The following is a 26680-nucleotide window of genomic DNA, read 5'->3' on the forward strand; positions in this document are numbered from 1 at the left end:
AGGCTTGGAAAATATTTATTCGTGGTTCACACTGTTCACCCTGAGCGAGCTCGTCTCACGCCGGGGGGCGGGATAGAACCTGGTACAAAAAAGCAAAGAGGTCACAAAAACTCTACGAAGGAATCTGTACATATCATACAACATAGATACATTCAGCACATGCACACACCTGCCACCAGGGGGTGCTGCAGTACACACCCCCTCCCCTCAATGCTGGGGGATGCGCCTTGACTCTGGCACAGAATAATTTATTTTTCCTAATCACAGGCCTGGTAGGAAGGCAAGGGAGGCCGTGTGTGTGTATGTCGGGGTGGGGCTGGGGAATCTCCAAGGGGTCCCCTAGATAAAGAGCTGATTGAAAATGGGGTGGGGGGTGTTTCCCATGGAAAATGTTGATTTCTGGCAGAAACTCCAAATACTGCAATAGCGTGATTTGGAAATGTTGCTGCGGTGCATCATGGGAGATATAGTTCTGTTGCTACATGCTCCTATTTACCTCTATGGCCTGGGCTCCCCAACTGGACTATATCTCCCATGATGCATCATGGCAACAGATTCCCCATGATACAACCACCTGGCCAAGAGGAGAGGTCATGGTGCATCATGGGAGATGTAGTCCAAGTGCCATAAGCTCTCAATCTCTATTCTCCAGACTCCCCAGCCAGACTCCATCTCCCATGACACACCATAGCCAGGGGCTCCTCAGATGCAACTGTCTCTCCATGAAGGAACTCTGTGGTGCATCATGGGAGATGTAGTTCCCATTGCCTCATGCTCCCTTCTCTGTAGTTGTTGTACTACCTCTCCTATGATGCAGTCCCTGGCCATGGTGCATCATGGGAAATATATTCCAATCGCAAAGCCCAGCCCATAGAGAAGAGAAGCATGAGGCAACTGAACTACGACTCCCATGAGGAACTGGGGTGTCACATCTAAATTGAAATATTTTGGTGTCTGGGTGTTTAATTTTTGTGGCATCTTCCCTGGGGAGCAGGTGCTTTTCAAGACAAATTTCCTTTGGTCGAAAATCCAATTTCCTTCCCAGGTGGGTGGCTCGAAGATAGAGGGGCCTAGCGCGGGACCAACGCACTTCTCAGAACAGAAGCAGACGGGGCTGGGCTGGGTGATGGGCGGGGGTGGATGGTGGGGCTCAGAGCTCCTGGGAGTGGACAGATCTGGTCTCCGTTCATGGAGCACAGACACCGGAGTGAGGGCTGAACAGGAGGGATACGGAGACTGGTCCCGCTAGGAACAGGGCTGAGTCCTGCAAACTTGCTTCACGCTGACAATGGGAATGAATTTCAGGGGGAACGGAGCTGGCGCCTCTAGAGGGGAAAGGCCCCGTGTCCCATCCCCCAAGCCAGCCAGTTGCCCACAATATACCAGTTGAGTTTCCCTTGCGCCCATTCCACTTCCATCGTGCAGCTCACTGGCCAACGCAGGGAATCCTCGCCAGCCAGCCTGTTACCTTGCGCTGGAGCAGCTGGCAGGGGGACAGCGCCCACCCCCGGCTGCAGATCGCTGGCAGGCCAGGCTCCTTCGAGGTGGTGACCCAGCTACCACGGGCATCCGGTTCCCCTCCCCGGGCGAGCTTCCACCTGTGTGATGAACTGGGGCGCCTCAGCTGGCTGATCTGAATTACCCCCCCTCCAGGGGGCGCCCCTCTGGGTTTGACCCACGCTGGCCTGGTGGGGCGAGGAGAGCGAATGTGCTCCCCTGGCACGGAGGGGCGGTTAAGGTGCTTTAGCAGAGCTGGGGGGAATCAGGGGGCATGAGGGTCCCCAGTGCAGGGCCGAGCCCCACCCCGGTCCCCTTATACCGCGGCATGGGGGGGCAACGTGGGTCCAGCCCGCTCTCCCCCCACGCTGGATCAGAGCTTGGGCTCCAGGCCGGCCGGCACGTTGAGTCCGTTGAGCTTGGCTCTCTCCAGGTTGGAGATGTCCGTCTTGGGGAGGCCGCGGGGCGGGGGGAAGGGCAGCCCCCCCTTGTCCAGGGACTGGCCGTGGTCCCCCCGGGTGGCATTGTGGATGAGGTGGGGGGCGTTGTTGGCCAGCAGCTCCTGCGGGGGCAGCGCCCGGCCTTTCCGGCGGGTCCACAGTGCCAGGGGGGCGCAGAGCAGGGCGGCCAGGAGAGGCAACAGCACCAGGGGCAGCAGGGCATAGAGCAGGGTCTGGCCGGCGGCCTCTGCGGGAGGAGAGAGCGGTGAGCAGGGAATGCCAGGCCCACAGTGCCAGCCGCCCCCTGTAACCACAGCCCCGGGCCTTTGCCCCATGCCCAGCCTTCCCCCCACCCTGAGATAGCTCCTCGATCCATCCCTCCCTGCCACGGCACCAGCCGGGTCCTGTCGTCCCCTCCCCAGCCCCCACCCCCTCAGGGCCGGCTCCAGGGTTTTGGCCGCCCCAAACAGCCCCCCCCCCCCAAAAAAGCCGCGATCACGATCTGCAGCGGCAATTCGGCGGAAGGTCCTTCGCTCCCAGCGGGAGTGAGGGACCGTCTGCCGAATTGCCGCCGAATAGCTGGACCTGCCGCCCCTCTCCGGAGTGGCCGCCCCAAGCCCCTGCTTGCCAAGCTGGTGCCTTGAGCCGGCCCTGCCACCCCCGGCGCCAGCCTGGAGCTCCCTGCCCCTCTGCCTGGCATGGTGCCCGCCCTCCTCCCCCTGCCCTGGGATGTGCCCTGGCACCATTCCCAAAATTCCCTGCCCCCTCCCACATCCGAACCTCCCTTCCCCTCCCCCGCCTGTCACGAACCAGAACTGCCCCTTCCCCTCCCCCCCCCCCCCCCCCGCACCTATCCCCATAGTAGCTGCCAATAAGGAGCAGGTTAAACCCCCACTTCCCACGCCCGGCCATACCTGCGCAGCCCCCCTCCGGGCAGGAGCACACGTAGCTGCCTGCCCCACCCAGGCATGAAGCCCCTCTGGGGCAGGGGTTCGGGGAGCAGAGATCCAGCCAGACCTAGGGACAGGGAGAGCAGAGCTAGCACGACCTGGCTGGCACCACGCTGCGGGGTGGGGGTGGGCAGGGAGATTGCCAGGCCAGGGGGCCTGTGGTCGGTGCAGCCCAGTGGCCTGATCCAGTTTCCCTCCCCCCACCCCAGACTGGATTTGGCCCACTGAAGCCGTACAGCCTGCGTGGGACCAGATCACGGTCCCCGATTTGTAGAGGGGGGAAACAGAGGCACAAAGGCGGGTTTTTTGGGGGTGGGAAGTGACTTGCAGAGGGTCATGTGGGGGAACCAGCGGCAGAGCAATAGAACCCAGGAGTCCTGGCTCCCAGCCAACGCCCCCGCCTCCACACATTAACCCACCAGACCCCACTCCCCTCCTAGAGCTGGGAATGGAACCCAGGAGTCCTGGCTCCCAGCCCCTCCCCCTGGCTCTAACCTCTAGCCCCCACTCCCCTCCCATCTCTGACATGGCTCCTGCCTCTCCTCACGGCACCCCCGCGAATCCCGACGGCCCTCACCTCGCAGAAGGGCCCGCTGAGGCCAGGCGGGCAGCTACACGCCACCCCCTGCCCTGGCGTCTCCTGGCAGCGGGCTCCATGCTGGCAGGGGGTGCTGGCGCAGCCGCCCAGCTCCGTCTCGCAGGCCGTGCCCGTGTAGCCAGTGGGGCAGGAGCACACGTGCCCGGTACCCACCGCCTGGGGGGGACAGTGGAGAGGGGGGAGGAGGAGCATTGGCATAGCAGAGACCAGCTCCCCATGGCGACGAGACTCCTCAGCAACATGGCAACGGAGCCTCCCAGGCCCCAAGGGGCAACCGGACAGTCACGGGCCACTAGGGCAGGAGGGGACTCGGGGCGGTGGCAACACCCCGACCTCAGGGGCTGGGGGGTGGCCAGTTCAGGGCAATGCACATTCACGTTCCCACCCCCCAGCAGCAGGGGGATGGGGCACCATGAGTATCCACGGCCATCAGCCTTTGGGGTCCCCCCAAATCCATCCCCTCTCCCCCCAGCCTTTGGGGTCCCCCCAAACCATCCCCTTCCCCATCACCATTTGGGGTCCCCCAATATCCATCCCAACCCCCCACCAGCATTTGGGGTCCCCCCGTGTCCATCCCCTTCCCACCCCAGCCTATGAGGTCCTTCATGTGTCTGTGCCCTCTTCCCCGAGCCTTTGGGTTCCCCCATGTGTCTATCCTCTCTCCACACCAGCCTCTGGGGTCCCCCCAAATCCATCACCTCTCCCCCAAGCCTTTGGGGTCCCCGGTGAGTCCATCCCCTCTCCCCACCAGCCTTTGGGGTCACCCCCAATATCTTTGCCCACCCCCCACCAGCCTTTGGGGTTGCCCCTGTGTCCATCCCCACCCCCCACCAGCCTTTGAGGGCCCCCCAGTATCCATGCCCCTCCCTCATCACTGTTTGGGGGCTCCCCGTGTCTGTCCCCTCCCCACGGGGGCTCTGCACATTCTCTGGGGACTCTCCGTTTCCCTGGCCCAGGCTGCAGTGGGAACATCGCTGTTCTGCTCTTGGGGTGGGGAGCTAAGGGGGGAGGTGCTGCCTCCAGACTGGGAGGGGAGGGGTGAGTCCTGCGGCCGGCGCGTCCGAGGGGCGCACACCCACCTGGCACTGCCCCCCATTGCGGCACCGCCCCTGGCAGCCGTCGTCTCCTGCAGGTGGAGAGGAGCCGGGGGTCATGGAGAGACAAGGCAGCGCTGGGGGGGGGCATCCTGGAGAGCACCCCATCTGCCTTGCAGCCCCAGCTCACCATGGCAGGGGTATCAGCTGCAAGCCATCATCATGGGGCCCCGGGACCCACCCCCTTGGTCCCCAGGCTTCCAGCAGGGCTCTCCCACTGCATCCCAGCCGGGGGCGGGGGGTACGGACCAGCCGGCAGCTTTGGGCCCCTACCGGCTAGGGCAGGATTCAAACCGGCAACTCACACGCCCCATCCAATCCCGTGTGTGTGTGTTGCTCTCTAGTGGTGGGATCGATTAGCACCAGCCAGGGGCAACGGCCTGGGGGCTTGGGAACAAGGGGCCCGATTCTCGGTCACGCTCAGGCCCCCTCCCATAGCGGAAAGGAGGTGGGAGCGGCCCCCTGGAACCCCCTGAGCTGGTGAGGAGTGGGTGTAATGGCTCTGATCCTAGCACCCTGGTGCAGGGGGGTGGTTGCGGCGCACGGCGCTGGGGCTATTCCCTGCCCCCCAAGGCCCATAGGGGCTGCTCCAAATAACCCTGAGTCCAGGCAGGACCCAGAATACGGGGAGAGCAAAGAGGGAGTAAAGCCCTCTGCACTTTCATGGCCCGGTCCTGCCCCCTCCTGGCCACAGCCCAGCTCTGCCCTCTCTTGGCCACGGCCAAGTCCCAGCCACCCTCTCCTGGCCACACCTAGGCTGTGCCCGCCCCCCCGGCTCGGCCCCTGCCCCCCGCCCCCACTGCAGCCAGGACCCACTGGTCGCTCTCTTACTGGTCTCGCAGTTGGGGCCACCCCAGCCCTCCAGGCAGTCACAGAAGTAGCCCCCGATGAGGTTTTTGCAGCCCCGGGCGTGCACGCAGGGCTCCCGCTCACATTCGTTGGCATCTGTGGTCAGGGGGCTGGGGTCAGGGCAGAGCGCGGTCGAGAGGGGGCTGCTGGCCCCTCGTGGGATCGGCGTGGGAAGGCGGGATCAGTGGGTCGGGCCAGACGTGTCCCTCCCCCCCGCCCCCACTCCTGTCCAGTCCTTGGCTCGGGGATTGGGGATCGTGGGTCCTTGTCCTGCTGGGAACCCCCGACTCAGTGGGCATTGGCTTTCAGCCCCCCAGGGCCCGGCGCCCGGCTCAGACTGGCCACCATGAAGTGAGCAGCCCCGTGTGCCAGCCACGCGGCCCGTCTCCCGCCACAAGGCTGCTGCAGCTTCCCCTAACCCCCCCCACCCGCGCCTCTATGGCCCTGGGCAGGGTCGGAGCTGCCAGTGGTCGTGGGTCCTTGGATCTGCATGGCTGGGGGCAGGGGGATGGGCACATCCAGCCCTGGGTCCCGTTTCTGGGGAGAGTTCTCTGCGCCCTGCTGCACATTCACAGGAAAGGGGGGGGGGGCAGTACTCACAGCACAAGGGTATGGGGGGCAGAGGGGAGGTGACTGGGGGTGGAGGGCTGTGTCAGCATGTGGGGGCAGGAAGGGGTCCAATGGGGCAAGGGACAGTGTCAGGGCATGGGAAGCAAGAGGGGGTGCCATGGGGCAGTGTCAGGGTGTGAGGGGCAGGAAGGGGTGCCACGGGGCTGTGTCAGGATGTGGGGAGCAGGAGGGGGTGCCATGGGGCAGTGTCAGGGTGTGGGGGGCCGGACGGGGTGCCATGGGGCAGGGGCAGGGCATGGGGGGCAGGAGTGGGGTGCCATGGGGCTATGTCAGGGTGTGAGGAGCAGGAGGCAGGTGCCATGGGGCAGTGTCAGGGTGTGGGGGGCCGGACGGGGTGCCATGGGGCAGGGGCAGGGCATGGGGGGCAGGAGTGGGGTGCCATGGGGCTATGTCAGGGTGTGAGGAGCAGGAGGCAGGTGCCATGGGGCAATGTCAGGGCATGGAGGGCAGGAGGGGGTGCCCGAGCTCAGTGCCCCGGGCTGAGCCTCACCCAGCTGGCAGGTTTTACCGGTCCATTGAGGCGGGCAGGTGCAGCTGAACCCGTCCGGGAGGGGGTGGCAGGTTCCGCCGTGGGCGCAGGGCTCCGGCAGACACTCGTCCAGCCCTGCCAGGGAGGGAGTGGTTAGGGAGGGCGGGAACCCGGGGACCCCCGCAGTGAGTGGGGCGGGCTGAGCCAGGCCCACAGGGCCCCCCCGCCGGGCCGGTGCCCTCCCTCCAGCCATGGCATCATGCCAAGCGATGCTGCATGTCTGGCTGGGCGGGGGGCCCCTGGGAGCAAGGCCCGGTCCTGAGGCAGGAGCCCCTTCCCTCCCAAGGCCGGTCAGGGACAGGCTGGGTCAGGGATCCTGCCCCACGGTGCTTTGGGGCAACCTGAGCTTTGGGGGGATCCAGCGGGGTCAGCCCTGGCCCCCAGCCCCCCAAGAGCTGCCTCCACCCCACCCCCACAGCTTCCTCTGCTCCACTCACCCCCAGTCCCTCTTCCTGGTCCCCTGCCCGCCAACTGAGCCCATCACTTCCCCCTCTCCCCAGCCACTCGACTCCCCACAGCACCCCAGGACCCCAACAGGACCTCAACCCTTTTCCCCTAGGGCACCCTCAAATCCCTAGCAGCATCCCTGGCCCCCATCTCCCTTTCCCCATGGCCTATAACAAGGCCCCTTTAACCCCCAATATTACCCCCATGCACCTTGTTTCCCTCCCCCTGGCCTCCCTACCTCTGTAGCTCCATCCCCCCCAGGCCTCTTTTAAGCCCCTATCTCCTTCTCCCCTGGTCCCCACCAGGGGACCCTCACCATCCCCCCAAACCCCAAATCTTTCCCCTGCAGGTTGCCAGCCACTGCTGCTGGGCCCTAGAGCCTTCCTCTCAATGGGGCACCCAGGGACCAGCTCCCCGCACCCCGTGGGTGCCCCAAAGCTCACGAGAGCAGCCGTGGGGACAGGTGGAGAAGCCGGGGTCCTCCCCAAGCCATTCCCCTCCCCCTCACCTCATCCCACCCCCTGTCCAGCACCCGCTGCCCCCTCACCCCTCTCGCAGTCCCGGCCCCGGAAGCCCGCGGGGCACAGGCATTGGTACTCGTCCGGCTCTGCGTTGGTGCAGGTGCCGCCGTTCCGGCAGGGCCGATGGGAGCCGCAGTAGTTCAGGTCTGCGGGGGGAGAAGGGCTTGGCTCAACTCCAACCAAACTCCACTGACCCCAGGGCTGCCCCACCATCCTGCCAGGGAGAGAGAACCCAGCCAACCCACCACAGGGGGCGCTGTGGGGAGCGGGGCAGGAGCCGGCTATGGGGGGAGCTCCCGGCTACTCCAGCCCTGGCCTCTCCCAGCAGGGGGCGCTGTGGGGAGTGGGGCAGGAGCTGGCTGTGGGAGAAGCCCTCGACCACTCCAGCCCCGGCCTCTCCCAGCAGGGGGCGCTGTGGGGAGCGGGGCAGGAGCCGGCTATGGGGGGAGCTCCCGGCTACTCCAGCCCCGGCCTCTCCCAGCAGGGGACGCTGTGGGGAGTGGGGCAGGAGCTGGCTGTGGGAGAAGCCCCCGACCACTCCAGCCCCGGCCTCTCCCAGCAGGGGGCGCTGTGGGGCGGGGGCTGTGGGGCAGGGCACACCCAGCCACCCAGCTGCTCACCCTTGTCACACAGCAGCCCTCCCCAGTTGGTGTCGCAGTCGCACTTCCAGGGCTCGGTGCAGGTCCCGTGCAGGCAGCCGGGGAAGGGGATGCACTCGTCGCAGTTGGAGCCCGTCCAGCCGTAGTGACACCTGGGCAGACAGACCCGGGGTGGGGAGAGATGGACGCACATCGGGGGCGGAGGGGGGCAGCCTGGCACGGAGCCACCCTCAGCAACAGCCACAGGTGTCTGGTCCTCTGGGGACCCCGGGGACGTCTGTGTGGGGGGAGGCTGCCTCTGCTCATGACCAATCCCCTCCAGCAATCTCCGCCCCTGGGGGTTCCTGGGGTTTGGGATGGGCGGAGCAGGGGGCAGCTGGAGCCCCAAGGGGGCAGCAGAGAGTCAGACGATGCCATATGGGGGGTTGTTGGGGAGGGAGCTGAGCAGGGAGACAAGGGTAGCTCGCTGAGTGGAGTTGAGTGGTTAAATGGCAGGGGCTGGGAGCCAGGACTCCTGGGTTCTATCCCCAGCTCTGGGAGGGGAGTGGGGTCAAGTGGTTAGAGCAGGAGGGCTGGGAGCCAGGACTCCTGGGTTCTATCCCTGGCTCTGCATGGGGTGGGGCGGGTTTGCCTGGGCTGTTTCCCTGCCCTGCAAAGCCCCCAGGCCTTGTCAGCGAAGGAAAAATGCCTTCCCTGACCTGACGCGAGCGCTTCCCCCCTCCTGGGCCCGGCCTAGACGACTGCTCCCTTCCCCAAAGGGCAGGAGGCAGCGGGCAGCCCTGGCCGCTAGTGCTTCCTCCAGTCCTGCCCAGGGGAGAGTCTGCCTGGCAAACCTGGGCTGGGAGGGGACCCAGCAGCCCCTGCCAGGGAAGCCACACAATCAGCCCCCCCATCCCTCTCCACTCTCCCTCCATCCCATCCCTGGGGTTATGGGGGGGGGTCTGGGGAAGGGGGCAGATGGGGGCCCCCTCTCACTCACTTGCATTCTCCAGGCTCCTCGCAGAAGCCGTGTAGCTCGTGGCAGCCCTGGTGGCAAACGGCTGTGATAGAAATAACGGGGTGTGGGGGGGTTAGGGGCAGGGAATGCCCCCTGTCACCTCCCCCTTCCTCTGTCTGTGGGCACCATGCCCCCCTCCTTGGCCCCCTCCCATTCCCCTGGGCACCGTGCCCCCCTAAGCGCCCCCTTCTGTTCCACCTCCCTCCCATTTTCATGTGCCTCCCATCTCCTGCCCTTCCCCGTGGGCACCGTGCCCCCCCACCTGCCCTGGCACGTACCCCGAGTGCACTCCTCTCCCGTCCAGCCATCCAGGCAGACCTTACTGCCAGCGGCGTCGCAGCCGTGGTGGCCGAAGAAGTCGTCGCGGGGCCGGCACAGGCGGTTGCAGGCGGGGCCGTAGTAGTGGTGGGCGCAGCGCACCCGCAGCCGGTACTCCAGCGCCGTGCCCCGCCCGTGGTGCCGGAAATCCTGCCAGCCCTCGCCCGGGTTCAGCATCCCCGACCGCGTCACCCGCTCCACCAGGGACCCCCCGCCTGCCAGAGAGGGGAGCCTGTCACTGCCCTGCCCCAGCCTAATGCGCCCTGCACCAGCTGCACCCCTCCCGGGCGGGGAGCTCCAACCCAGGCTGGCTCAGAGAGCCCAGGGGCGTTTCCTCTCTAGGGGGCGCTGGCTCCGATCTGGCCCCAAAGTTGGGGACTGGCTGGCTCAGGGAGTTGGGGAATGGGACACGGGGCCTTTCTCCTCTAGGGGCGCTGGCTCTGATCTGGCCCTAGGACAGGGGGGTGGGGGGAGCTGGCCAACTTGGGGTGCCTCACCCGGGGTGCCAGGGCCGGTGATGTTGTCAGCATCCCAGGCTTCCAGGATCAGTGAGTACGAACGCTGGGGGATCAAAGCACAGGGTTAGAGGGGCCAGGTGTCACTGACCGACCCCCACCCCCCAACTTGTGACCCGATTGTTCCAGGGCTGGGGAAGTGGGCAGGGGGTGAGACTGACCAGCTCTGCAACCTAATGTCTCCTGTTTCAAGGTCTATGAGCTCTCATGGGTGGGGAGCCTTAACCCCACTGCACGGTTGGGGAAACGGAGGCACACAGAGCTGGCATCCTGACTCCCAGCCCCCCCCCTGGCTCTAAACACTACTAGACCCCACTCATCTCCCAGAGCTGGGGATACAACCCCTGACTCCCACCCCCCCCTGCTCTAATCTGCTAGACCCCCACGGTCCCACCCCTGAGCTACGGCTACCACCCAGGAGTTCTGCCTCCCATTTGCTGCAGGGAGGCCATGCCGATGAATTCCTGTCCACTGTGGGAGGAGACTGATGATTGCTGGGCATTTTCAGAGTCCCTTCCCCCAACCCTTTGTTGTACGGCAATTGTCTCCTCTCCTCCCCAGAGGTGGCTGCACTGTTACTTAGGTGCCCTGCCTGCTGTGTGCGGCGTGGGAGCGCAAGGTGCTGCACGAACGGAGGACAGCATGGGAGACAGCCAATAAACCACAACAGTCCCCAGGGGGTCAGCGTCATCATCCCCATTTCACTGATGGGGAAATTGAGGCACGGCGGGGGGGGGGGAATGGGACATGACCAAGCTCTCCCAGCAAGCCAGCAGCAGAGTTGGGAGCAGAGCCCGGGTCTATTCATGCCAAGTGGGGGGTGGAGGGGTGGGTTAGCAGATGGAGGTTGCCATTCAGGTCCGGCATCCGGGAGATGTCTCAAAGGGGCGGATCCTGGAGTTCAGGGCGCTGGCGAGGTCCGTCTTGGCTCTCCCATGCCACGCCCTTGTGCCAGCGCTTGGGCCCAGAGGGGCGGCTTAAAGGTGTCTGGCTGGGGCCCGGGCACTGAGAGGAGACGGGCAAAGAGGAGGGTCCCCCTCGCCACGCCAGTCTGGTCTGGAGTCGCTCTGGGGGCTTTTATTCGAAGAAATCCCCGGCTGCCTCCTGCCGCTGCTGCCGCCTGCGCCAAAACATTCCTTCTGCCCACGTAATGTTCCAGGCGTGGCCCACGCCGGGGGGCTCCCTGCCCCCACCCCTGCCAATGCCCCCCGGGGCCCAGTGAGGGCGTCAGCCAGAGACGCTGCCTCCTTTAGCCAAACTGACTAAGCGGATTTCCCTTCTCACAGGCGGCTGGGCACCGAGCCACCACCCCCTCCCGTGGACACTGCATGTTCCCAGCCCGACCCACCCTATGGCCCCATCTATGCTTACGCTCAGAGGCTGGGGGGGGGGTCCCCCGTCCCCTTGGGGCTTCTGTAACACTTGGGGGAACAACCACACTGGGGACAGAGGTCAGCTGCTGCATATGCCATCCAACTAAAGGAGACTCCCCGCGAGCTGCTAGCAGTGTAGGGGCTGTGACACGCAGAGCAGCGGGTCTGATTGAACCCAGGAGAGGGCAGTGATGCATGCGCACGCACAGGCGGTCTCCCTGGTGTTTCAGATCAGAGCAATGGGTCCATCCAGCCTGGTATCCCCCCCCCCCCCACTCTCTGAGAGTAGAAGGGGTGGGAGCACCATGCTCCCTTCCCCTCACCCATACCCCAGGGACCCCTGGACCAGTCCCCTCCCCCCACAAACATCCCCTTCCAACAGCATCCTGGCCCTGTAGCAATCCTGCCTGACTCCCCCGTCAGTGCCTGGTGGGAGGGGGGAGCCCTGTGTATGGGGGGGCTGCAGCAGACCCCCCCCCCAGGCTCTTCCCATGCCCAGCAGCCTCGCCCCAGACAACTCCCCTGTGGATCCAGCCTAGCCTCTTCCACCCTGGAAGGAAAGGGGGCTGCCCCATATGTGATCACCCCTCGCACCAGCTGCTGCCAACCCTCCTCCCTGGGGTTCCACCCCCCCCACCTCCCCATGGATGTGGGGAGACCTGGGATGTGCCTGTCCCCGGTTGGAGGCTGGCAGGGGCACGATGGGGGCGGGCGTGAAACCCCTGCTGGGGCAGGGCTGGGGCGGGGAGGCGGCTCCCAGGCCTGAGGGCTGCCTGAAGGAAAGGCAGGGGTCAGGCAACCCAGGGGCACAAGTGAGACGAGCTGTCAGGGCTCAGCTCCAGCCCAGCAGGGAGCAAGAGCCCCCCCTCCCCTTCCCTGGAGCCGGGACTATTGGCCCGATGGCGGCACGATGCCAGCGCAACTGGGTCTGTGCGGCCCAGCCTCAGGGAGAGCCGCAGGCAGAAGGATACAAATGGGGGGAGGGGGCAGTGAAAGGCCCCTAGAGGAGGACGGATATGAGCGAGGTGAGTAAAGGGGTCCCTAGAGGTGGAAGGATACAAGGGGGGGGGGGAAGTGAAGGGTCCCTAGAGGTGGAAGGATATGAGGTGGGTGGGTGATATGGTCAACATGTAGGGCCAAAGCGGGTGCAGTTTGTCCTGGGCCCCTCCCCCCGATGAGCCCCCTTCCCCCCACGTCAATTCTCCAAACACCCCTGCTGCTGAGGCAGCCCCTGCCCGTACTGGCAGAGATCCCCCCCCCCCCGCAAAGGGGGCATGTGACAGCAACCAGCAGGGTCCCCACCACCGCCCCAGGCATACCAGATGGGGGCCCAGGGAAGGCTGGAGCAGAGGATGATGGGTAGCTGTAACCCACTGCCCTGTCAGCGCCAAACTGGGGGCTCCGGTGCTGTGAGCTTCCCCACAGCAGTGCCCTGTCCACGCCCAACCAGGGACTCTGGTAGTGTGAGCTTGTTTCCAGTGAGTCTTATCTGGCATTTACCAGGGCGCCGCTGCGGGACAGCTCACCGCACCTGAGGCTCGGGCAGGGGCACTGCTGCGGGGAAGCTCGCCACACATACTCCGCTAGCCCGGCCTATAACAGCTGGTACATCCGCGCCCCTGCCGGCTGGCTCGAGGGTGCGGGATGGGTGCAGGGTTAAGTGTCTTCCTCGTAATTAGGGAAGTTATTTAATTAAGTTATTTACCTTCTGCTTCCCCCCTGGGTGTGGGCGAGGGATGGGGGCGGGGCCACAGCCCCACACTTCCCGGGCAGCATCTGGCACACAGGCCCCGTGGGCTAGGTGTGACGGGCTCCACTTCCCACTGCTGGCATCTGCCAGAAATCCTGTTTCATGCAGGGCCGGGCCTGCCTGGCGCTGCAGAGGGCCCCGGGCTCCAGCCCCACCCAAGGTCCATCAGCAGCCCCCGCCACAGTGGGGTGGCTTAGAGGCTGGGGGTGGGGTGAGGGGCATCATTCTATGGGCAGGGAGGGTCTTCTGCTCCCCCAGGGCAGGCAGATCTTGCAGCTTCTGTCCTCCCAAGGGATACCCCTCCTAGCCTGCTGCATCCCCCCGCCAGCTCTGCCTATGCCCCCCAATCCTGACCTGCAGCCCCCTGCTAGCCCAGCCCCGGGCTCCCCTCCTCCAAGCTCTGCTGGTGCCCCTCGGTCATGATGCAGAGAGGACCCTGCCTCTGGGAACGAGAGGGGAAGTCCGTCTCCCCAGCCCAATGAATCCCTGGCCCCTGCTAAGTCTGCCAGCGGTGCAACCCCCGTTACCCCAGCTGAGACACCCGCTGGGAGCCGCTCGACTGGCAGAGTCAAGGAGGGGCCCTCGCTCCGGATGAGCCCCACCCCCTCCCTGTGGGGCGTGGGCAGCCTTGGCCTGTCTCACACGCGTGTGCGCTGACATGCGTGTGCTCACAGGCTGGCCCTGCACTGAGCCGTCACAAAGGGACACTGTCCTACGGTGAGGTAGCAGTTACTGCTATAAAGGCAACCTCCAGCCGGGCACTAGGGGGTGCTGTCCCCCCTCACCTGGCCACACCCCATGTCTCAGCACCTCAGCCGGGCACTAGGGGGCACTGTTCCCCCTCACCTGGCCACACTCCATGTCTCAGCACCTCAGCCGGGCACTAGGGGGCGCTGTCCCCCCTCACCTGGCCACACCCCATGTCTCAGCACCTCAGCCGGGCACTAGGGGGCGCTGTCCCCCCTCACCTGGCCACACTCCATGTCTCAGCACCTCAGCCGGGCACTAGGGGGCGCTGTCCCCCCTCACCTGGCCACACTCCATGTCTCAGCACCTCAGCCGGGCACTAGGGGGCGCTGTCCCCCCTCACCTGGCCACACTCCATGTCTCAGCACCTCAGCCGGGCACTAGGGGGCGCTGTTCCCCCTCACCTGGCCACACCCCATGTCTCAGCACCTCAGCCGGGCACTAGGGGGCGCTGTTCCCCCTCACCTGGCCACACCCCATGTCTCAGCACCTCAGCCGGGCACTAGGGGGCGCTGTTCCCCCTCACCTGGCCACACCCCATGTCTCAGCACCTCAGCAGGGCGCTAGGGGGCGCTGTGCTTCTAGGCCCCATCTCCGGCTCTTCTCCGCGGCCCCCTCCAGCCCATGCCCCCCATCTCAGCCTGTAAACATCCGTGACTCAGCGCTGGGACCTGTGGCATGAGGGCGCCGGGCAGCGCCGCCAGCCAGTATCTCGGGCACACGCTAAGGGAGGTTGGGGCCCCGCGCTAAGCAGCGGCCATGGCCAAGTAGACGGCGACGAACTCAAACCCGCGCCGGGGGCAGGAACCCGGGGCACAGCTAGGGCTGGGTGCTGGAAGTGGGATGCAGAGGAGGGTTCTTTGGGGAGGGGGTATTGGGAGTGGGGTGTGGGGGGAGCTTCTGGCTACTGCAGTCCCAGCCTCTCCCAGCAGGCGGCGCTGTGGGGGAGTCCCTGGCCTCTCCCTGTGGCGGTGGGGAATGGTGGGGAATGGGGATGGCACGTGGGTGCTGCGGGAGCCCGGGACCCCTTCCCGGCACGCTGGGATCAGCGAGCGGCGTTGGATCGCAGCCCTGGGAAAGGTCACGCAGGGCGAGCCGCTGACCCGCTGGGGCCGAAGCCCGGCCAAGGCTCCGGGAAATCCCATGCCACCAGGGCGGGTCACGGGCTCCCAGAGTCCCTCGGCCGGAGGTGCCTGGGCCAAGTGAGTGGGCAGAATGGGCCTCTCTGCATACAGATCAGCTGGGCCCTTTGTGTGCATTCATCTCTGCCCGGCCCTCTGCCCACAGCTCCACCGAGGGTATCTGAGAGAGCCGGATGGAGATACCAACTCGGGGTCAGGGGGGAGTGGGGTGTAGTGGTTAGAACAGGGGGGCCGGGAGCCAGGACTCCTGGGTTCTATCCTCAGCTCTGGGAGGGGAGTGGGGTCTAGTGGTTAGAATGGGGGGGGGAGGGAGCTAGGACTCCTGGGTTCTATCCTCAGCTCTGGGAGGGGAGTGGAGTCTAGTGGTTAGAGCAGGGGTGGGGGCTGGGAGCCAGGACGCCTGGGTTCTGTTGCCACGTTTGCAAGTACAAGATGGTGTCAGTGGCTCCCCTAGCCCAGTGCGAGGAGGATGCAGAGAGCTTGGGGGGGGGCGGGGCGGAGGGGGTGTGTGTGTGTGTTCATAGTCTGTTCCTTTGGCAGCTGCAAGTGTCTTGGGGGGGGGAGGCTGAGGGGAGTCCCAAAGCAAGGGTAGCAGGGAACCCCCCCAGCTTCCCCAGAGAAGGGGTGAGGGCAGGCAACGCACAAGCAGAGAGATCGATCCAGCCCCTGTGATGGGGTTCAGCTTCTCTTGGCCCAGGGAATGGGCAGTGGGCTGGGAGCCCTGGGTTCTGAGCCACTGCCCTGCTGTGCCTTAGTTTCCCCTCCTCACTCTTTGTGCATTCAGCCTGCGAGCTGCATAAGGCAGGGACTGTCTCAGGCTCTGTGCCGGGGGCTGCGTGCGACACCTGATAACGCTGCCCGACGGAAGTGGTTTTGGAATGGAAGCGGGAGAGCGAAGGGCTGGGATGCCCAGGGAGGCGGGAGCTGGACGGAGCCCAGGATCGATAAATCACAGAGCAGACGGGGCCACCCGCTAATTCATACAGATGGAGAGAGATTTAGCATCTGTCACAGTCTCCCAGGGAGCCGGGCGAGACGAGAGACCAGACACAGCACCGTCCGCAGCTCCACCCCACCCTCTTCCTGGGGGCCTCCTCGCACCATTGCCTGAGAGCTGAGCGACATGGCCCCGCAGTCCTGATACCCAGCGCTAACCACTAGCCCCCACTCCCCTCCCAGAGTGGGGATAGAACCCAGGAGTCCTGGCTTCCAGCCCCCCTGCTCTAACCACTAGACCCCACTCCCCTCTCCACATCTGTTGCTCCCATGACAGCTCAACAGGCACCTTCTGTGAGCCCTGGTCGGCTTATAGCAAGGATCACTCTCCCAACCTGTCCTTGCTCTGAATGGAGCCTCTGGAGGGGACCCCAGGCCTAGGCATGATGGGTGGATTGGGGCTGGCAGGATGGCAGCCCAGGTGGAGAGCTTGGGAGAACCCCAGGGGCTGTCTGCATCCAGCAGCCTGGATAAACCCCGCCCCTTCACACCCAGACCAGATACCACCCTCAGCACACCCAGGCCAGATAAACCCCGCCCCTTCACACCCAGACCAGATACCACCCTCAGCACACCCAGACCAGATAAACCCCGCCCCTTCACACCCAGACCAGATACCACCCTCAGCACACCCAGACCAGATAAACCCCGCCCCTTCACACCCAGACCAGATACCACCCTCAGCACACCCAGGCCAGATAAACCCCGCCCCTTCACACCCAGACCAGATACCACCCTCAGCACACCCAGGCCAGATAAACCCCGCCCCTTCACACCCAGACCAGATACCACCCTCAGCACACCCAGGCCAGATAAATCCCGCCCCTTCACACCCAGACCAGATACCACCCTCAGCACACCCAGGCCAGATAAACCCCGCCCCTTCACACCCAGACCAGATACCACCCCCAGCACACCCAGGCCAGATAAACCCTTGCCCCTTGCACACCCAGGCCAGATAAAACCCACCCCTTGCACACCCAGGCCAGACAAACCCTCCCCCCTTGCACACCCAGGCCAGATAAACCCTTCCTCCTTGCACACCCATACCAGATAAACCCCGCCTCTTGCACATCCAGGCCAGATCAACCCTTCCCCCTTGCACACTCAGACTAGATAAAACATTTCCCCTTGCACACCCAGACCAGATAAACCTTTCCTCCTTGCACACCCAGGTCAGATAAACCCCACCCCTTGCACACCAAGGCCAGATAAACATTGCCCCTTGCACACCCAGGCCAGATAAAGCCCACCCTTCAGACCCCGGCCAGATAAACCCCTCTCCCTTGCAAACCCAGGCCAGATAAACCCACCCCTTGCACACCCAGGCCAGATAAACCTTCCTCCTTGCACACCCAGGCCAGATAAACCCCACCTCTTGCATATCTAGGCCAGATAAACCTTGTCCCTTGCACACCCAGACCAGATAAACTCTTCCCCCTTGCACACCCAGGCCAGACAAACCCCACTTCTTGCACACCCACACCAGATAAATCCTTCCCCCTTGAACACCCAGACCAGATAAACCCCACTCCTTGCACATCCAGGCCAGATAAAACCCATCCCTTGCACACCCAGGCCAGATAAACCCTCCCCCTTGCACACCCAGACCAGATAAACCCTCCCCCTTGCACACCCAGCTCAGCCCAGAGCTGCTGCCGCCTAGCCTGACACCACAGCCCCCCGCCCGCCAGTGGAGGAGCTCAGGGGCCCTTACCGGCCAGGCGAACTGGAATGGCATGGTGATCCTGCCCGCATGCTCTGCGCCCCTCCTGGGCTTGGCCGTGAAGGTGTTGCCCCCCAGCACGGGAGTGGCGCCGGCCCCCAGCACGCAGGGCCCCCCAGGGAGGACACGCAGCTGATACTCCTTCAGACAGGCCCGGAAGTAAGTCCGACATTGCTCCCCACCGGGACACGGCGGCTCTGCCCCGCCCCGGCAGCAGCGCCCGTCTGCCAGCACCCCCTGCTCGTTGTGCATCAGCCGGATCTGCAGCTCGAAGGTGCCAGCTGCTTCGGGGACCTGGAAGTGGAGAGGAGCCAGTTACAGTGGGTCAGAGCCCCCCCACCGCCGCATCTCACCTCCTGCTCGCCGTGAGCTCAGAACCCCCCTGCTCTGAAAGCCCATTGTGCTGCAGGCGCGAAGGGAGAATCCCTTGCCAGCTCTGAGCAGTACAGGGCCCATGACACACAGTGGTGCTGATTCCATCCAGCAGAGGGCGGCGGCATGTCCATGCCCTTTGCAGTAACAGCAGCAGCCCCTTGCCCGTTGCCAGCCCCTGCTGTCGTCCGGGGTGAATTAAGCCTGTGATCCGGGGGGCGGGGAGGAGGGGGTGTCACGATGATCTCGGACCCCCAAGCAAACAGCAGTGAGGGGTGAACTCCCACTGGGCATCACTACTAGGGATTGAGGCTGAGTTGGGAGCTGGACCCAGCCCAGGGAATTCAGAGAGACGGCTGCCAAGTTCTCTCATAAGACCTGGCTTCACCCTACAGTTCTGGGGCTTTGCGACAGCTCCATGGGGATGCAGCCACCTCTGGGGTGGAGGGCGGCATCCAGGCAGCACGTAACGCGGGGGGGAACACCGACCCTGACACCCAGGCAGCTCACGAAGTACCTAAGGACCCCGCCCCAGGACAGTGAATGCCTGGAGCACCCCCTACAGAGCCCCCCCTTCCTCAAGGGCTGGGGTGTGGGTCTAGGCATTCTGCACCCACTGCTGCGCCCCTCACGTCAGCCCCTCCATCTCTGATCCCAGGCAAGCCCCGAGCTGAGTGTGAGGAAACGGGGTGGGGGGGGCAGGGAATGTTCCCACCCCACCAGATCTTGCCCTGCCCCAGGGCGCCAGGGCCCCACCACCTCGTTGCCGGAAGGAAAACAACCTCCCCGGGAATAGCAGGGCGTTGCTGGTGTATTATGAGCCTGGTTTACCTCTGCTCTGCTTTCCTCTGAGGGAGGGGCACCTGGGCCTTTGATGGAGTCTCAGCAGCTCCACCCCCCGGGGTGTCTCCCATCCCCCCGCAGACCCACCTGGCCGGTCCCCAGCCTGTGCAGGAGCCGGGGCTCAAACCCTGATCTCCCAGGGAGATTGGCTCAGAGGAAGGGGGGATTGGGACCAGGGACCTTTTCCGGCTCAGGCCAGGGAGACGCCAAACCCAAGATCCAGACTCCAGTGGCGCCCCCCCCCCCCCCAGCTCAGCCTCCAAGCCCAGCCCGAGGAAACAGAATCCATCGTTAGATGGAGTAGCAGGCCCAAGGCAGCAAATATCCAGAGAACCCTCACCCAGCGCTGAGATGCAGCCACCTCTGGGGTGGGGTGCAGCCACTGTCTAACAGCACTGGACTGCCCGGAAGATGCCTCCATCCAACTGAGTCCACAGCGGGAACGGGGGGGGGGGGGGGAGGAAGTCGAATGGAATCACTGACAGTGGATTTAGCCAGCCGGACGCCTGGGGTCACATTTGCAACGGGCAGGGCGCTTAGGTCACTAAGATCTTGGTTGATCATCTCATTCGAAAGCCAGCACCCTCCAGGAGCCCAGCCCGACTCCCTGCAGCCCCCTGCGTTTCCTCGGACGTCTCCCGTCCAAGCACTGAGCTAGCCCAGGTGTGGCAGACAGATGCCGGCTGGAATGTACCAGAAGAGCTGCCCGGGCAGGGCCCAGACCCATGGGCAAGGAGCGGCCTGGACACGGAGGCGTTGGCCCAGCCACCCCGCCGCCCCCCCTGCTCTAGGCAGAAACAAGAATTCAGGGGCCCCCTTTCCCCAGCACCGAATTCCCTTCAGTGTCCCGAGGGCGAGGCAGGGCCCAGGTGCCCCACGGAGGGCTGGGCCCACTGGGTGGGATGGGTGTGGACGGACCGAAGGGGAGCGGGGAGGGAGGACTGACCCATTGGATGGGCTCCAGCAGCCGGGGTTCCCAGCATTCGCCCTCATGTCAACTTTAAATCCCACCACTGCAACTTACGCCACACCCCATCTGGGGGGGGGCACAGGATTGGGGGGACGAACCTCAGCTACCCCCCCTGGAGGCCACCCACTGGGGTGCCCGCCTGGGCCAGCGACCCCCTTGCTCCTCGCCAATTCCAAGCGCCCCATGGGCAGGGGGGGCGGCCTTCCCAGGGACCCCCGCTGGGCTGTGGGGGATGTGGGCTCCCCCTGCCAGAGGGATCAGCCCCCCAGGGTACCCCCCAAGCCAGGGAAGGGCTGCCCCATGGACCCAGGCTTCCGAAGAGTGGCAAGTTCCCAGACAAAGGGCAGCCCCCGCGGGGGGGGCTGGGGTTTGGGGGGGGACTCACCTGGGGCCGCATCTGAAGCAAGAGGAGGACGCAGACGACCCAGCAGCTTCCCAGCCTCATTGTCTCTGGCTGGCTGCCTCCAGGCGCGCTCGCCCCCCCGCCACACCTGCCCCTCCGGCCGGCCCCCCCGCCGCCGCCCGCCCCCCCAGGACCGGGGCGTCCCAAGCGCGCTGCTTGCGGGGCATAAAGGAGGCACTGGCCGCCTCCCCAGCCGGGTCCCCGCGGCGCTGAGCGGCTCCCAGCCGGGTGCGTTCGCCGGGAGCCGCCTGACATCATGCAGGATGGGGTGGGGCCAGCCCAGCCCCCGGCCAAGTCATTAAGAACTTTCCCTGCTAATGAAAGGAGGAAACCGGTTTCCTCCCCCCGCCCGCCCTCGCTGGCAGGAGCGGGCAGGGGAGGAGCGGGGGGGGGGGGGGTTAGGGTTCTTCGGGAAACTGCAGGATCAATCCACGCCCCCCCACACACACATCGATCCATCCATCCCCTAACGCATCCATCCATCTATCCCTCTACCCATCCATCCATCCATCCCCCCAACGCATCCATCCACCCCCCATGCATCCGTCCATCCATCCATCTCCCCAACGCATCCATCCATCCCCCATGCATCCGTCCATCCATCCCCCCTACGCATCCATCCATCCATCCATCCATCCATCCATCCATCCCCCAACGCATCCATCCATCCCTCTACGCATCCATCCATCTATCCCTCTACCCATCCATCCATCCATCCCCCCAACGCATCCATCCACCCCCCATGCATCCGTCCATCCATCCATCCATCCCCCCAACGCATCCATCCATCCCTCTACCCATCCATCCATCCATCTCCCCAACGCATCCATCCATCCCCCATGCATCCGTCCATCCATCCCCCCTACGCATCCATCCATCCATCCATCCATCCATCCATCCATCCCCCAACGCATCCATCCATCCCTCTACGCATCCATCCATCTATCCCTCTACCCATCCATCCATCCATCCCCCCAACGCATCCATCCACCCCCCATGCATCCGTCCATCCATCCATCCATCCCCCCAACGCATCCATCCATCCCTCTACCCATCCATCCATCCATCTCCCCAACGCATCCATCCATCCCCCATGCATCCGTCCATCCATCCCCCCTACGCATCCATCCATCCATCCCCCAACGCATCCATCCATCCATCCCTCTACGCATCCATCCATCACCCCATGCATCCGTCCATCCATCCATCCCCCCTACGCATCCATCCATCCATCCATCCATCCATCCATCCATCCATCCAGGCATTCAACCCCCCATGCATCCATTCATCCATCCCCCCATGCATCCATCCATCCCCCTACGCATCCATCCACCCATCCATCCATCCCCTTACGCATCCATCCATCCCCCCAACGCATCCATCCATCCACCCACTAGGCATCCATCCATGCCCCCTATGCATCGGTCCATCCATCCGTCCATCCATCCCCCTACACATCCATCCATCCCCCTCATGTATTGGTCCATTGCCCTCCACGCATCGGTCCATCCATCCTCCCCACTATGCATCAATCCATCCCCCTCTTACACATTGGTCAATCCATCCCCCCATATGCAAAGGTCCACCCATCCCCCCCCCCCCACTACGCATTTGTCCGTTCATCCATCCCCCATATGCATCAGTCCATCCCCCCTATGCATTGGTCCGTCCACCCATCCATCTCCCCCCAATACACATTGTTCCATCCATTCATCCCCCCTATGTATCAGTCCATCCATCCACCCCCCAATATGCATTGGTCCACCTATCCATCCATCCATACACACCCCCTTCCACACGTATCAGTCCATCCTTCCATCACCCTTCCCATCCCCATCCATCCATCCATCCCCCATAGGCATCAGGAGTCTTCTTCACTTCCTGTCCTAAACTGTCATGCAGGGGAAGGGGTGTCAAACAGCTGCCCTCCCCCGCCCTAGAGGTGACTGTGTTTTAACGCTGGGTGAGCAGTCTTGGTCGAAACAGCTGCCCTCTCTCAGCCCAAAGAAATGAGGACAATAGGTGTGCGGTTGAAGAATAAGCTGCCACATCTCACCCCAGAGGTGGCTGCATCTCAGTCCTGGGTCAGGGATCTCTCGGTGTCCCTGGTTAGGTGCTTTGGGATCCTGAGAAAAACACAGCGCTTCCCCGAGCAAGTATCCTGTCAGTGGTGCCCGGGTGAAGACTCCAGCGCTGCGAGCTTCCCCACAGCAGTGCCCTGTCAGTGCCCAGCTGAGAACTCTAATGCTGTGAGTTTGGTGGCCAACTGGGGACCCGGCTGCGGTGAACTTCCCCACAACAGTGCCCGGCCAGGGAGCAGTCACTGCGGCAGCTGGTGCCCCCGGCCAGTAGGATTGTCTTCCCAGCCCCTCCCCCACCCCTACAGCCATCCCCGCCCCCTTCTGCGCCTTCCCAGCCCCTCGGGAAGGATTTCACAGCTCAGCATCTGTCCCCCCATTTCTCCCCCCCAACCCGGCCTCACGCAGCCAATTCCCTGACGCATCCCCCAGCGCCCTGCAGAGACAGAGCTTTGCTCCTGGCTCCCCCTGCTGGTCATGTGTGGCATGGACCGCGCCGGAGCAGACTCCCCATGGCTGTCCTAGAGGGGAAAGGCCCCATATCCCATTTGCTGCCCCCCTGGCCAGCCAGTCCCCCACCCTGGGGCCGGATCAGAGCCGGAGCCCCCTAGAGGGGAAAAGCCCCGTGTCCCATTCCCTGTCCCCCCACCCCAAGACAGCCAGTCCCCCACCCCGGCACCTTTCTAGTAGCATTCCCCAATCCGAATGCCACTCACGGCCCCTAATCCCGCTGTTACAATGTCACTGACATCGCCATGGAGCTCTTATTGCTAGGCTCCCGCTGGGTTCCCCTTCCCACAATGCAACGCCTCGCGGTAGGACATTACCCAAAATCCCCTGCTCTCAGCATTGGCGCTGGGCAGTATGGCTGGGATGCCCCAGAATTCACTGGGGCGACCGTGGCGGTGGGCCCCTGTGACACAGAGCCCCTGGGTGCCAACTGGCAACTCAGACCTGACAAACTCGCTACACCTAATACACTGCTTTCACGGTATTCATGCACAAGGGGCAGCAATTGGGGTCTCAGCTGGAAGCCAGTAACTTACCCACGCTCATAGTTAGGGCCCTACCAAATTCATGGCCATGAAAAATGCATCGTGGACCGTGAAATCTGGCCTTTTGTGTGCTTTTATCCTTCAGATCTGGGCGGCCGGAGAGTGGCAGCTGCTGAGTGAGGGCCCAGCAATGCAGGCGGCACGGCAGGAGTAAGGGTGGCAATACCATACCAGGCCATCCTTACTTCTGCGCTGCCGCTGGCAGACGCTCTGCCTTCAGAACTGGGCTCCCGGCCAGCAGCCGCTGCTCTCCAGCTGCCCAGCTCTGAAGGCAGTGTTGCCACCAGCAGCAGCACAGAAGTAAGGGTAGCAGTACCACCACCCTCCTCCAATAACCTTGCAACCGGCCTCCCCCACCCACAACTCCTTTTGGGATCACGACCCTACAATTACAACATTGTGAGATTTCAGATTGAAATAGCTGAAATCATAGAATCTTCGAATCTCAGGGTTGGAAGGGACCTCAGGAGGGCATCTAGTCCCACCCCCTGCTCAAAGCAGGACCAATCCCCAAGTAAATCATCCTGAAATTTACGATTTTTAAAAATCCTATGACCGTGAAATTGATCAGAATGGACCGTGAATTTGGTAGGGCCCCACTCATAGTCATTGTGAGATGTGCATGCGGATGATAGTTAAGGAATAATGTAATTGTCCAGGAAATTATGCCCTGCGAATGAAAGTGTGTCACCAGGGGATGAGAGGTCTCGGGGAGGGCCCAGTCGAGCGGGAGGGAATTGCCCCCCGTCGCTGGCTAGCCCGTTACAGAATGTATCGCTCGACTGTCCACCCTTGAAAAGTCAACAGAAAGCCATCAAAGACAGACTACGAACATGGCAACCGCTTGGAAGTGAAAAGGAAGGAAAGGACAGGGAGGGGATCGCCCCGGCTGTGAATAAAGACGAAAGAGACCAGATCGGGAGAGGGAATATCTTTTACTGGCCCAGTCTCTGGTGGTGAGAGAGACCAGCTTTCGTGCTTTTCTCCAGGGCTGGGAAAAGGGGCTCGGAGCGGCACAGCCGAATAACAGGCAGAACCGATTGTAAGGAGTGTTGCAAGGGACCAGGCCAGGGGAAGGAGGCAGCTAACACCTCAGCAATCGTAGGACAAAGGGGGGTTAGTGGGTTACCGACTGTTGTTAAGAGCCACAGACCCAGTCCATGAGTTTTGGTGTCCAAAAAGCTGGTCCAATCAAAGAGATTCCCTCCCCGACCCAGCCTCTCTAATACCCTGGGACCAACAGGGCTACAAGCACCCAGCAAACAATAAAGACTGATCTGGTACAGTGCAGGGTGGCGGGACCTGAAAGACGGGGTCCTGGCTCCTGGGGGCCAGCAAACGCTGCGAAAGGCTGAACGTTGGGGTGAGAATTGGGGGTGACTTGAGGCGCCGGGAAGGGGAATTAGTGCTAAGCGTCGGCCCTGGTTCACCTGTCACGCTTTGGCTTTGTAGCTCATCGTTTGTTCCCGTCGCTCGCTGGTGTTCCTGGCTGGATCTCTAGTCGGCCTGAAAAGAAATGTCCTTATGGAATTGACGGCAAGAACCATGTGTGATGCAGGAGCGGTGGGCTAGGGGGGCACTGGTGTACTGGGGAACGCGGCTCCTTTGGGACCAGGAGCTGGGGTTTCTGTGGGGATCCGGTGATCAGGGGGCTGGGTACCCCAGGAGGATGCTTGGAAGGGATTCACGGGCTGGGCAAAGGCAGGGCTGGTGGAGCCCCCTAACAGGACGGGTCTCAAACAGCCTTATGTCAGTGCATAGGGCTCGACCAACGCTCCCATCAACCCGTTTGTCTCTCTAGGGAAAGGCCGACCTTGGGGTTCAGCTGCTGGAGAGAGGCCAGACTCTTGGGACGTAGGTCCAGCTCTGCTGGTACCCGTGGGTGAATCATGTCCCCGCTCAGTGCCTCAGTTTCCCCCTCCCACCCTTTGCCTGCCAATGCTCCTTGGGGCAGGGACTGTCTCTCATTCTGTTGGTTGACGTTGCTGTAACACAAATGATTTATTCTTGATGGTAAATCAAGGGGCAGACGGGGCTGGAGCCTGGCTTTGAGCCAGCTTCTCCTTACATGTGGTTGGGCCCAGCCCCAGGGAGAGCGTTCAGGCTCCGTGGCCCCTTCAGGATGGTTTGTGGCAGGCGACGCGAGGGAGACCCAGCAAACTCGTGACGCGGGGGAACCGTCAGACTCCGCCCCTTCCCACTGGATCGGGATGGGAATCAGACCGGACGTCAATTTCACCAGCACGAAATAGACTTGGAAAGAAATGTGATTTCTCCAGAGCAAGGGGGCGCGTTCTCAAGGGAGCTTCGTCTTCCCTGCAGCGGGGTCCCCCCGATCTCCCCCTTATTTTAACTCCTGCATCCTCCTCCCCACACACAGCCCCCCCCCGCCCCCCGCAGCCTGTTTATTTAATGGAAATGTAAACAGAAGCCCTTGGCCCCCTTCCCCTGCCAGGAAGCCGGATAAAGCCTCTTTGTGTTTGCTAACCCCGGGGCGGGGGGCTGTGTCCCATGGGTGGGAGCGGGCCCAAAAGGACAGGAGGAGAGAAGAGAAAAGAACAGCTTTCCCAAGAGGCCGGGGGCACGCAGGGCTGAGCAAACTGAAAAGGGCTCATTGCTGGCAAGCCGGGCCGGCTGCTCGGGGTTAACCCCCGCCTCGCGGGAGGCCTGTCTGGGCTAGGGAGGCAGATCAGGCCCCGCTGGCGAGCTGGGTGGGGATGGGGCCCTGCTGCGCTCAGTGCTACACAGACGTGGGGAGGGGCTCTTGCTGCCAAAGGACACAGAGGAGATGGCCGTGCTGCTAGCCAACCTCTGCCCCAATCCCCCCAGTGCCACCCCTCGTGCTCGGCTAGGAATCCAGCCGCTGAAATGATCTACCCTGCCCGGTGAGCCGTCTACATTAGTGTCCGAGCCAGGGCACCACTCTCCTCCCAGACCTGGGCCGGGAGTCCTGACTCCCAGTGCCCCCAGCTCTAGCCCCCGGACATGCTGCCTCCCTGCTGTATGACGGAGCGGGCCGTTTTCAGCTCCAATTCCCCTGGGACAGACGCAGCCTGCCCCCCCTCCCCAGCACCAGCGCCGCCTTCGCCTTCGGCATCACCAGCCTGCCTAGGGCTGCCCATGCCTTCGGGGTGGTCCCTCCCCTCCCTGGGATTGTGGTGCTGGATTCAGTCACTGCCCCCGGCCAGGGCACCTTGATATGAGCACGGATTGTTAAAATGCAACAGGCGCTGCCTTTAAA

At 63.5% G+C, this 26680-nt stretch overlaps 1 protein-coding gene across 1 annotated transcript; it reads right to left on the reverse strand.

Annotated features, from left to right (window-relative positions):
* On the reverse strand, positions 1-20591 carry LOC101946627 (protein jagged-2-like). Its single transcript, XM_065571473.1, has 13 exons — positions 20289-20591; positions 17710-18012; positions 9967-10030; positions 9430-9684; positions 9134-9194; positions 8176-8306; positions 7582-7701; positions 6549-6662; positions 5411-5524; positions 4565-4611; positions 3465-3641; positions 2852-2954; positions 1-2184 (listed from the first exon to the last, which is right to left on the reverse strand). Exons 1-13 carry the CDS (start codon positions 20562-20564, stop codon positions 1871-1873), a joined length of 2079 nt encoding a protein of 692 aa, XP_065427545.1. The 5' UTR covers positions 20565-20591; the 3' UTR covers positions 1-1870.
* Between the last annotated feature and the right edge of the window lie 6089 nt (positions 20592-26680).

This window comes from Chrysemys picta, chromosome 17 (genome assembly GCF_011386835.1).
Source record: "Chrysemys picta bellii isolate R12L10 chromosome 17, ASM1138683v2, whole genome shotgun sequence".
Classification (NCBI taxonomy): domain Eukaryota; kingdom Metazoa; phylum Chordata; order Testudines; family Emydidae; genus Chrysemys; species Chrysemys picta.

What these genes read in the sequence shown, in the direction of transcription:
- LOC101946627 (XM_065571473.1), bottom strand. Translation starts at nt 20,564, where the DNA reads ATGATGTCAGGCGGCTCCCGGCGAACGCACCCGGCTGGGAGCCGCTCA. An exon ending in GGGCCGGGACTGCGAGAGGG is followed by an intron (nt 6,663 to 7,581) that starts GTGAGGGGGCAG and finishes CCTCCCTGGCAG; the next exon opens with GGCTGGACGAGTGTCTGCCG. An exon ending in TCAGCGGGCCCTTCTGCGAG is followed by an intron (nt 2,955 to 3,464) that starts GTGAGGGCCGTC and finishes CCCTGTCCCTAG; the next exon opens with GTCTGGCTGGATCTCTGCTC.